General features: G+C 48.0%; 1 protein-coding gene across 4 annotated transcripts in view; it reads left to right on the plus strand.

Moving 5' to 3' along the window:
• The window catches only part of CPNE5 (copine 5), a gene marked incomplete at both ends in the record, with an annotated part of 89,748 nt that overhangs the window by 45,781 nt on the left and 31,730 nt on the right, over positions 1-12,237 (plus strand). For 2 of the 4 annotated variants that reach the window (XM_082663581.1, XM_082663582.1), the window contains 2 exons: positions 1,195-1,245; positions 1,531-1,594. In XM_082663581.1, the coding sequence (XP_082519707.1) occupies positions 1,195-1,245; positions 1,531-1,594 (115 nt within the window). The remainder of the gene's footprint in view (positions 1-1,194; positions 1,246-1,530; positions 1,595-12,237) is intronic. The other 2 variants (XM_082663583.1, XM_082663584.1) reach the window with 1 other exon arrangement.

The following is a 12,237-nucleotide window of genomic DNA, read 5'->3' on the forward strand; positions in this document are numbered from 1 at the left end:
GGGAGAGAGAGAGAGAGAGGCCAAGCGAGCAGGTGGGAGCAGACTGGGGCTTGAGAGCGTGGAAGGAAAGATTGGAAATAGAAGAGGGGCTAAGAGGCAAAGAGAGGAGCAGATGGAGAACCATTGGACAGAGGAGGCTGGTGTGAGGATTCTATCTCCCTGGTCAAACAAATCAATCTTTACTAGCAAGGAGGGCCAGATTGGGAGGCGGGGGAGGTAGGGAGGGGCTTTGGGTTACTCAACTCAGCTGCCCAAGTCTAGGGGGACAAGCTGTCAGGCACCGCCACCTGCCTATGGCAGGGGAACCTCGAGATGCAGCCTCTGCTCTGCTCACCTGATTTGGAGAGATTTAGGCTGTCTCATCAGCCCTCAGGGCCGGCTCCCATGCCTCCCCTGTTTGAGAACCTCTCCCTTTAAGAGCTGGCACTGGGGAGAGCTCCATCAGTGGTTCTCAAAATGTGATCCACAGTCAACATGCTGGTGACCCTGAGGCTGGCCCAATTGTGGGGCTGGATTTTATCAGCTTTGCACGATTGTAAAGGAAACCAGGCAGGGAGAGAAATGGTGCTCTTGAGGGCCTTCTCTGTGCCAGGCACTGTGTGTGTGCAATATTAGTTAGTAAAATGGATGCTACAATTACACCCATTTTATGGGCCATGAAACTGAGATTCAGAGAGGTGTAGTAGTGAGCCCAAAGTCACACAGCTACTGGACAACGTGCCATTTTCTTCTCCCTCCCAGTGGCCCCTGGCTGCACTGGGACCCCCCTGGGTTAGTCCTAAACAATTGGAATGGGATGGGATGGTGCCTGGGGGAGGGGGCCCTCCTGATCAAAGGAAGAGGTAGTGCAGATCCCCTGGGTAGAGCTCCACCCTGGGAATTGCCCTCCTAGAGGGGATTCTCTGGGTGGGTTGACTTCATGTCCCGGTTGCCTCCCTCACAGAGGAGGCACATGGTTGGCCGGGATCTCTCTCCCCCAGAGAGACCCCAGCCAAGAAGTTTAAGGGGAGGGAGCCATGGGAGAGGGCCCGGCAAGCTGCCACCAAGAGTATACCAGCCCTCCTGCTTTACCCCCTTTTACTGCTCTCTCACCTACGATGAATCAGAGTGGCTCAGAGCTGGAATGTTCCAGGACTCTGGGGATCAGCTGGGTGCAGGGTGGGGTGGCTAGCCCACGAGGTCTTTTGCCCACAGAAGTGGTCTTTGGATGGAAAGTTTGAGGACCACTGGTCTGGAAGCCTCCGGGTGAGTCTGGATGCTTTTCCAATTCTAGGACTTTCACTGCAGACAGTACCCTTCTTGGCGGGCTCTTGGGGAGCAGGGGGCGGGGCAGCTCCAGGCCTGGGGGCCTGGCCCAGGAAGCAGTGCCCTAGGCCACAGGAGACTGTGTCTTCTTAGGGGCTTTGGGGCAGATCTGCTGGATGGTTGGGGGTGGCGGGAGGAGGATGAAGAGGGCTGATTCAGGGAGAGTTCAGGCTTGTGGCTCTGTCTTTGTCTGACTTTCCATTCTTTCATCTTCTCCTCTCCCAGTGGTGTCCCAGGGAAGAAATGTGGCACCATCATCCTGTCCGCTGAGGAGCTCAGCAACTGCAGGGTGAGTGGCAGAGGGACTCCAGGACAGGACCTGGTGGGGGTGGGGTTGAAGCAGTGACAGAGAGCAAGCTGGCCTCTCTGTGACCGTTGTGTGTCATTGGAGGGACTGGGGGAAGACAGGGCTCCTCAGTCTGACCTGGCTGTCGTAGAAGTCCACAACATCGGAGCTAGAACGTGTCTTCCCTTCTTACAGCTGAGCTGAGGCCCAGAGACAGGAGGAAACTCGCCCACAGTCAGCAGCAGAGCTGGGCTGGGAGCCCTGGTCCACTCCCCATCATGGCCACCGCTCACTTGTCCTTGAGCCAAGACTGCCTTGGCACTGACACTAGCAACAGAGGGGCCTTTTCTTGGAGCCTGGGCGCTTGGCATTTAGTTGTCATTTTTCACTTTTAGCTCTGGAGTAGGGTGACACCCCTGCATGGGGCTGAGGGAGAGAGAGCATGTGGGGTGTGTGTGTGTGTGTGTGTGTGTGTGTGTGTGTGTGTGTGTGTGTGTGTGTGTGTGTTGGGAAGCCAGAGTCTGCAATCCTAGCAAAAATCCCTTTGTTTTGCTTCTTCTGTGGGACTGTGGAAAAGAAGGAGATGGGGACAGCTGGCAGGTAGCTGAGCACCCAAGAAGGGACTCAGGGGACCCAATAGCTAATAATGCTGATAAAATGCAGTAATGGTGATAGTTTCTGTCTGTCAATGTCTGGGCATTTTACATGTTATCACTACTTCTGACAACAATCCTAAGAGGTAGGGTAACCATTGTTATTCCCATTTTATGGATGAGGAAAGTGAGGTTCAGAGAGGCTAATCACCTGTTCAAGGACAATAAGTGGTAGAGCCAGGGTTCTAATCCAGGTCAGCCTGATTCTGAAACCCAGGCTTATTCCCCTAAACTACCCAGGCTTGCATGCCCCTTAGGTTAATTAGGAGCCACAGGTGAGAACATAGAGGGTCATAAGGAGAAAAGGAGGAGACAGCGACAGTGTGAGCACAAGACCAATTCTGGGGTAACCTGGGAACTCAGCTTCCTTATGGGGCTGGATCCAGCTCAGATTAGAGGGCCTGGGAGGGATGAGGAGAAACAGCATTTTCTGACCTTCCTGGGAAGGCAGTATAACTATTGTATCCATTAGCTATCAGTATTTACCATATTAGAAGCTAAAATTGAGGGACTTCCCTGGCAGTCCAGTGGTTAAGACTCCGCGCTTCCACTGTAGGGGCGCAGGTTCAATCCCTGGTTGGGGAATTGAGATCCCACATGCGGCAGCACAGTGCTGCCAAAAAAAAAAAAAAAAAAGAAATTTAAATTATGTATTAATTCATTTAAAAATAACAATAATTTAACCCATTATAGGTTAACAGAAGTAACATCTTTTTTGAAAAATAACTATATTTTCCAAAATAAAATTCATTTATTGAGAAGAGTGCTTTGCTTTATATTTTAAAAAATCACTTTAACGTCTGGCTTAACAGAAGAGCTGGATTTTCATATCAGCTTCTGCAGTCAATCTGTTATGATATCACTGTTGGATAACTTCTAGAAAACTCCATGTCTTATCAGCATTATTATGAAAATAGCTTTGGCCTCGTGGACTCCCTTGGGGGTTCCTCGTCCATACTTTGAGAACTACTGGTGTGTATGGAGGTATAAATTGTTAGCCAATATTAATTGAGCGATTATTCTGAGACACACACTGTGCTAAGTGGTATATAGTATCAGTTTATTTATCTGATGTATTATAATATGTAATGTAATCCGTAGAATGATGTATTATAATATCTGATGTATATGGTCCTCATTTTACAGAGAGGTTAAGGGACCTGCCCAAGGTCACACAGCCACTGAGTAGAAGAGATGTGAGCCCAGGCAGTCTGGTCCTAGAGCCAGGGTCTTTAATGACTAGGCTGTAGTGCCCCAAACTCTGCTTTCAGGGCCTTCCAGTTGGAGAATAAGACACAGAATTGTTAGGACAGGGCAGTATAACAATGACCAAATCATCTCAAACACAATTGCTCAATCTGGTTTCTCTACTTGTCTGTTTACCTCAGTGGGTCTGGAGGAACTTGACCGCAGGACTAAACCTCCCCCTCGTATACACCCAGGAGAGGGCGTGGCGTGCAGTAGGTGATCACAGGGGTTCTTTTGTGAATCTGTGACTGAATGAATAGGAAGCAGGTGATGATGAAAACTCCTATGCCTATATATGCTGGCGACCTCAACGCTGTTAGAGTCCCAACAAGGGAGAGAATGCAGCTGATGCGTAGACTAGAGCTTCTGTTCAAGCTTCCTGAGCCTCAGTTTCCCCACATGTATGCTGGGGCGGATAGGGTGGCAGTGAGGATTAAAGGAGATTGTGAAGGGACTGTGCCTAGCAGGGGCTGGGCTCCTAGTGGGTGTCTGGGAAAGGTTGAATCTGAATTCCCTGAAGCCTAGATTCAGTTTGCCCCCATGCTTATAACTCAGTTGGTGACTTCCTCCCTAGTTTATAATTAAATAAAGTAATGCAAGTGAAATTGCTTTGGAAATTCTAAAGCTCTGGACAATGCTTGGTGCTGTTATTGGTCTACTTTTCCGGGATTGGTAAACAGTCTGGGTTTAATACCCCTTAGGCTCTGCCTCCTCCTCCTCCTTCCCCACTCCTCCCTTCCCCGCCTTCATCCAGGGATGACAGCAGTTTCTTTGATTTAAGCTGTTTCAGAGCAAGTGGGGGTTGGGGGGGGGCTCCCTCCCTTCCTCTTGATATTGTCAGCTCCTTTTCTTTTGGGGCATCTTTGGCTGAGTTCTGTCTTTCCCTAGAATACTTGCAAGGAAAAGAGACTAATTCCCAGCATCTGGCTGAATTAAAATAATTACATCTGAACGGCTTTGCTTCTGTCATTCCAGCATTCAGTAGGAGGATCAAAGGAAGAGGGTGGAGTCTGAGAGATGGTTTTTCACCAGAGCAGGGCTTCCTGCTCAAATGGATATATTCTGCCAAAGCAGACAAACCCTCCCTTCATCCATGGGGATGGTGTGGGCGGGCAGGGACCAGCAAAAGATTAGAGTAGACTCCAGCGGGTCACCAGCATGCTTTGATGGGTTATAGAAAAGCCCTTCTCATCTGGAATTTAAATACCAAGAAAGTGCCAACAATCCGAATTTGATCCAAAATATTATTCAGTGATACTTGATATTGACAACGACGAGTTAATCTCCTGAAGGGGCTCTGAATGACCCAAGAGTTCATTATGCTCATCAGTAAAACAATGATTTTTCCGTGTAATACTGAGCAATATTTGCATAGTCCTCACAGTTGACCAAGACTCTCATGTTAACAGTCTATTTGATTGTCACCATGGGGCTCAGGGCTGGGTAGGTGTGAGTAACCCAGTGCACAGATGCAGAGAGGTTGAAGTGACCTGCCTAAGACTGCAGGATTCTAGCCCAAGCCTTGGTTCAGGGAGTCTTTCCCTCACCCAGGGAAGTCCCGAGTCTTCATGGTACATGGAACAGCTGTGGGCTTTGTGGTCTTTGTCAGGCCAGTAGCCTTTAGCAGGCATGGTGAGTGGCTGGGCTTCTGGAGAGAGGCAGTGGGGTGTTGCGGGTGCAGGGAGCAGATAGCTCCTTGCCTTCCCCTCCCCAGACCCTTAGCTACCCTTAGGGCTGCCAGCCACCCAGACCAGCCTTGCTCTGGAGCCAGGAGGTCCTGGCCGGATGCACATTCTCACTGCCTCCCAGTCAGGTCCCTGTACACACTGGCAAAAGTGTGGCTCACCTCTCACAAGCCAAGGGAGTCAAAGCTTCACACTGCAGCTGCCCCTCCCCCACCCCTTTTAGGTATCACCAGCCTGCTCGTGTATTCATTCATTTCATTTCATCAGATATGCTTTGGCTCAGTTCGTGCCCTCCCAGAGTTTCCAATTTAGTATGAGAGAGAGAGACAGAAATTGCCAACCAGCAATCACAGCACAGCAGTGGTCCTCAACCCTGCCTCTTTTTTTTTTAAAATACATTTATTTATTTATTTATTTTTGGCTGTATTGGGTCTTCGTTTCTGTGCAAGGGCTTTCTCCAGTTGCGGCGAGCGGCGGCCACTCTTCATCGCGGTGCGCGGGCCTCTCACTGTCACGGCCTCTCCCGTTGCGGAGCACAGGCTCAAGACGCGCAGGCTCAGTAGTTGTGGCTCACGGGCCTAGCCGCTCCGCGGCACGTGGGATCTTCCCGGACCAGGGCACGAACCCGTGTCCCCTGCATTGGCAGGAGGATTCTTAACCACTGTACCACCAGGGAAGCCCCCCTGCCTCTTTTTTATAACAAATATTTTATAGCACTCTTTAGTATCTTGAAGGAAAATTCATGGATATACTATACACTATTCCAAAATACATACAGGTGAGGCAGTGAGCCCTTGCAGCTACCTGGGGGGAGATGGATCCAGGCAAAGAGGTTAGCTCTTGCAAAGGCCCAGGGGCAGGAAAAGAGTGATGAGTGACATCAGAGAGGCAAGGGTGTGGGTGAGTGTGGAGGCCAGGTTGTGTGGGACCTTGTGGCCGGGGAGCTTAGCTTTGAATCCTGTTAAAGTCAGAACTCTCATTGTTCTAAAGACAAACTTTAGAGAGAGCCCAGTGTCTCTATATGGGAGGCTCAGGAAGAGTCCTGGGACGGAGGGAGAAAGGTAGGAAGAAAGAGGTAAGGTGAAGTGGGGGGTAGTGGTGAAGGTTTTCCGAGTGTCAGAATATGCAGGTTGATGTTTGGGAAAAATGTGTGTGTGGCCAGCACAGGTGTAAGTGTCCTTCATGATAAATGATCAGGATTCAGACATCACCTTTTAAAAAAGTTAATTTGTAATGTTTTGGTCTTAGAAATTATCTTTCTGGTTAAAAAAAAACAGAATGAAAGAAAACAAAACAAAAACACTTTTCCTGATGCTAGAAAAATAACATGTTTCTAACAGACAGTTGGAAAATACAAAGAATAGAAACATCAACAAGAGATAATCACTGTTGCCATTTTGATGCGTTTCCTCCAAGGCTTTTTTTCTGGGCGTACAAATATATAGTTTTTTCTTATAATTAGTAGAATATGGTAACGAGATTTATTTTCCCATGTCACTAGATATTCTTGGAAGACATTTTTAATAGCTGTATATCACATTTCTGTTTATGGATGGGCCATAATTTATTAAAGCTATTCTCTTAAAGGAAACAGTATAATTATTACTGCAGTGAACATCCTCATAGCTGAATTGTTCCATTTTTCTTTGAACTTTAGTTGATGGATTTTGGTTAGTATGCCAGACACACAGGCTCAATGAGCAGGAGGAAAAACGGTCAATCTGGAGTATTCAGCCTCTGAATGACCAAATCAACAGTTACACAACTGATTGGATTGCTTGAGAAGTCAGTCATTAAGACAGGAGAGAAAAACCAGCTTGACCTCAAGGTGGTTATTCCCGTCAATGTGTAGCGACAGGCCTAGCCTCCTAGACCAACTTTAATACTCACCATCTGCATTAGAATAAACTCTAGCTTATGGAGTCTTTGCTTCTATCCCTGAATGCCTACACCCCAGGCAGGCGGGGGCTCTGGGCCCCTCTATGAATGCAGAAGCCCTTCTGAAGGTCACTGGTCACGGAATCACCCCCAGCTCTGAGTTGTGTTTCTCCCTACGGGAATGCTAAATTTCAGAGTTGTGGCTAATGATTCTTTATTTTTTAATTTAATTTTTATTTTATATTGGAGTATAGTTGATTTACAATATTGTTTTAGTTTCAGGTGTACAACAAAGTGATTCAGTGATACATATATATATATCCATTCTTTTTTCGGATCCTTTTCCCATATAGGTTTTTTCTTTTTAATCAATGTCTTCTTTTTTCAGACTAAAAAAGGCAATGTACTAATTCCAGGAAATTTGGAAAATGCAGCAAATATTAAAGAGAAGACAGTAAATGTCACCATGGTTCCACCATCTATTTAAAAGTGCTTCTTAGGGTATAGCATGTGAGCAGTAGGGCAAAGTGGTTAGAACTTGGGCTCTGGATCCAGACCAAATGCCATTGCTTACGAGCTCTGTGACCCTGGGCAGGTTACTTGACCTCTCTGTGCCTCAGTTTCTTCATCTGTAAAATGGCTTTATTCAGATTTTTGATATTTTATGTATCATGGATTTTTGCATTGATTTTGATTTTTTAAAATATCGCATTAGGGACTTCCCTGGCAGACCAGTGTTTGAGACTTCACCTTCTAATGCAGGGGGTGCGAGTTTGATCCCTGGTGGGGGAGCTAAGATCCCACATGGCTCGCAGCCAAAACACCAAAACATAAAACAGAAGCAATATTGTAACATTCAATAAAGACTTTAAAAATGGTCCACATCAAAAAAATCTTTTAAAAAAAAATCTCATTAAAATCTTTCATTATTGAGATTTTTGGAGTCCCTTAAATTTTGCACTTGCCTTATCCTTGCTCTGATCCTGGGGGCTGCCAGCAAGACCCAAGCCAGAGCAGCCTTCCATTCTCCACCCCCCACCCCCGGCGTGTTGCTACCCTCTCCCAGCCTTCAGCCCACTTGCTGACCTCCTGGGTCAGGGAGGCCTAACATGCTAGAGTTGGGCCAGGCCACCATCCCAGAGAGAAAGGCTGTTTGCTGTGGTCTCCCAAGCAGCCTGATTAACATGCGGAAAGATGCAAATTGAGGCAATCCTGCTGTTTTAGAAGAACTTAATATGTTTTTTTAAAAGATAGGGTGAAAAGGCAGAAATTGCAGAAAATTATATATTGCGGGAGCTGTTTTATCATCTCTGCAGTTGATTCCAGAGATGCTTCTGGTTTGGGACAGGCATATCATGTGTTCAGAGAGCCCCACTGCCAGGCTGAGAATGTCAAACAGCAGGACCTCTGACCCTCAGCCAGAATTTGCTGCTCCCTGATCCTGCTGGCCCAGTGCATTTTATTGCCGCTTCCCTAGCCTCTTCCTGGGGTCACATGTATATCAAGTGTTGATTCATTCATTAACCCTTATTTAAGGGGAACAGTTGAAGCATAGTAAATAGGACTATTGACATAACCCAGAAGCACCTTCAAAAGCAAGTCCCCAAGCAGCTCCATGCTCCTTGTCTCACAGGCTCCCCATGGGCCACACACCCATTAGGGAGGAACCTTGCCTTGGTTATAGCCTAGAAAGCTCTCTGAAGTTCTGTCTTATGCCCACGGATTTGACAATGGCCCCATACAGTTTATCATAATGGGCTTTTGGCGAATGTCTCTGGGTCTGGGTGGCGATAGGGAAGGCAGATCATGTTGAAGAACAAAATAAGCTCCCAGCAATGCCTCACACATATTTGCCATGGGGGTGGGTGGGGGAATGAGATGTGGCTCACTGGTGGATGTTTCCAGTTAGATGAATTTCAGAGTCAGTCTTTTTTTTTTTTAGCTAGCTTGCATAGAGGAGACTTTTCTAAAATGGATTTCACACTTCCTGACTTCTCAAACTGAGGCTACAAAACATAACTAAACTTATCTTGATGACTCGGGGTCATCATTTGGAATCTCAGTTATTAATCTTCGGAGCCAGACTGTCTTGTTTCAATCCAAGCTTCTCCTCTTACTAAGCTTTGTAGCTTCAGGAAAGGGTATTAACTTCTCTGTGCCTCAGTCTCCTCAGCTTTAAAATGGGAATAACGATTGTAGTTATCGTAGATAAACACGAGTTGAACATTGGCAATTCCATATGGGTCAGCCCGGGAGTAGATGGCACTTGGCGAGTGTTGGCTTCTATTCTTTTAACTGTTCTATGCTGGGCACTGTGGACTGGTACTTAACATATATCATCTCCCTTGGTCTTCCCAACAGTCTCACAGGGGGCATTATTACTCCATTTTTCCAGAGGAGAATACCAAGACTTAGGTTAAATTGCTTGCCCCAGGCTGCTCAGCTAGGAGATGGCAGAGCTGGGGTTCCAACCAGGTGTCTGTGGCTCCTTTGTACTGTTCTCTCTGTCAGGTGCTGTGCTGGGACCATGGCCCTCCCAGTGGAGCACTAAATAGTCCTGGAAGTTAGGGTCTATTAAGTTCTGCATTAATATTTTTCTGATATTCCTGCTCCCCTCCCTGACCTTGCAGGGCCCGCAGGGGTCCTTCTAGGAAGGAAAAATAAGAGCTTTGCCTCTGGATTTTGTGGCATCTGTTTTGGTTGTTTCAAATATATGTGTGTATTTCATAGTCAACCAGTATAGGTGTCATGTGCAGCTTGCCTGTATCCATTCAGGTGAAGGTGTCACACAGGTGACCTCCAGATGTGGGAGAGGTCACTGTGATAACCACCAAGCTATGCTGGAGGGATCCTGGATCCCCAGACTGTCCCCTGAGCACCAGCCTTCCCTAGATGCCGCCCCTTTCCCAGTACGCTCCCTGTGGCATCAGCGCCAAAACCTAAACCGCCCAGTTGAAAAGGACAGTGGTGATCATCCTGTCCAGTGCGTCACTTTATAGATGAGAAGACAGGCTCAGAGGGCTTGAAGGACTGCTGGGACAAACTAGAACTCAGAGCTTTGCATTCCTTGCTGGGGCTCCTACTCAGCAAAGTCTGGTCTGTTTTCTGATGCCGCTGATGGTTCCATCCATGGGGAGGAGCCAGGGCCCACTTTATGGGCATGTGATCTGTTCAGTCACACAGGACCTGCTCTTGGTTTAATGTTCTGCTGTTACAGTCTTGAAATCTCTTAATACTCTTTGAACAAAGGACCTCACATTTTCCCTTTTTACTGGGTCCCACAAATTATATAGCCAGTGCCAGGAGGAGCCTACCAGGTCCTAGGCTTCCTCCTCTTTCTAGGCCTTGGGATGGAACTCCCCAGGGAGGCGTTTAAAGTGCTCCCTCCATCCAGCATGGGATGGGATTGGAACTTTCTCCTGGGGAAAGATAGTGACTGCTGGGGATGGACTTAGAAGGCTAGATATCTTTCTGGGAGGGTGTGAGGGAAAGCCCTGAAGTCTAACTGCCTTTGTTACCACCACTGTGTGATCTTGGACGACCTCTAAAAGCCTCAGTTTCCTCATCTGTAAACTGGGAGACTAGAGGAGTTACTTCATACTGTTATAATGAGGATTCAGTAAAATAATATGTGTAAAGAGAAGGCTTAACACAGCACCTGGCATCGAGTAAGTGCTCGGTAAGTCAGCCATTCTCTATTCCAGGTCTGAAGTCCTAGATTCCTCAGGAGGCTCTCAGATTCCTGGGGCTTCTAGGCCTTGGAAGCCCCCAATCCGGCCTCCTTGTCCCTCTCAGGTGGGCGATGCTGAGGGACATGATAAAAGCCATCATTACCTGGGTGCCTCCGTGTGCTGGCCACTGTGCCCCAGCACTGCCCCTCAGGGCCTCCCTTCAGGAGACCCTCTCAGCCCAGGCCAACCCGAATCCAGCCCTGACCCGAGTCAGAAGAAATCAGCGACTCTAAAGATACAGGGAAGCGGGTCTTGTGAACTATAGTGTGCTCTGTGCTGGAAGAGGCATGACTTTGAAATCATGTTGAGTTCATACATGTTGAATTTCTGTTCCACCGGTTGCCAGCTGGTGATGTTGGGCAGGTTACCTAGCTCCCCCAACCCCCAGCGTCCTCATTTGTAAAAAGCAACAAAGGATTATTCTGAGGGCTAAATATGATAAGGCTGTAAAGCACTGAGTTCAGTGACAGGCCCACACAGATGGTATCTAATACATGTTTGTTGAATGAATGAATGAGCAAGTGAATGGAGGGATGCTCTGTTTGCTGTTGTCAGATGTCCTTGAGGGAAGGCATATGAGGTGGTAGAGGTGGGAGTGGGGCAGGGACAGAGACCACACACAGTGGGCGGGGGGAGGGGAGAAATATCCAAATCATCATAACTTGTACACACACAGTACTTAGTGTGTGCAATATACTGTTCTCAGCGCTGTACTCAATTAACTCATTTCATTCTCACAAGCCTATGAGGTGGGCCTTGCCTGTACCCCATTTTACAGATGAGGAAACTGAGCACAGAGAGGGTGAGTAATTTGCCCTAGATCACACAGCTAGTGAGGGGATGGAACGGAAGCAGGCAGCCTGGCTCCAGAGACCATATTCTTAACCATTATATTGTACCCACTGCCCCAACCTTTGACCATGTCCTTCAAGCTGTGAGAGGTTGCATCTTCATCCCTGCCAGCATTTTGGTCCTCACTGGGCTGTAGGACACTGATCTCCAGAGACCCTCTTCGCCACTGAGAGGAAGCGGGCAGCGTGAGAGAGCTGGGTGGCTTGCTTCCTGCCTCGCTTCCCTCAAGGGCCAGGCCAGGCCCCAGGGACTATTGACAGAGCCTTGAGCTCTGGCCGGTTGGCAGCTGACTTGTCGGGATGCAGAGCTTTCAGGTTGAAGAGACCACACGGGGATGGGCAAAGAGGAGGACACGGGGGCATCTCTGCCCAGTGCCCTGCTGGCTGCAGCGAGCTGAGCGGCTAGGAGCCGTGTGAGAGGAGAGGTCAACCGATTCTCACTAGGCCTGGTACCTTCCTTATGCTCTTGGGTTGAGTGTTAGGTCTGGGTCAGCCAAAGCTGTGAACTAGTCAGGGGAGTCAGAAACCCAGGGCTCTGTTTGATAAACTTGTAGGGGTTGCTCCCTGCTCTGAGCTTTAGGCTCCTCAGCTGTAAAATGG

The sequence above is a fragment of the Grampus griseus genome, assembly GCF_964374135.1.
Source record: "Grampus griseus genome assembly, chromosome: 10".
NCBI lineage: Eukaryota > Metazoa > Chordata > Mammalia > Artiodactyla > Delphinidae > Grampus > Grampus griseus.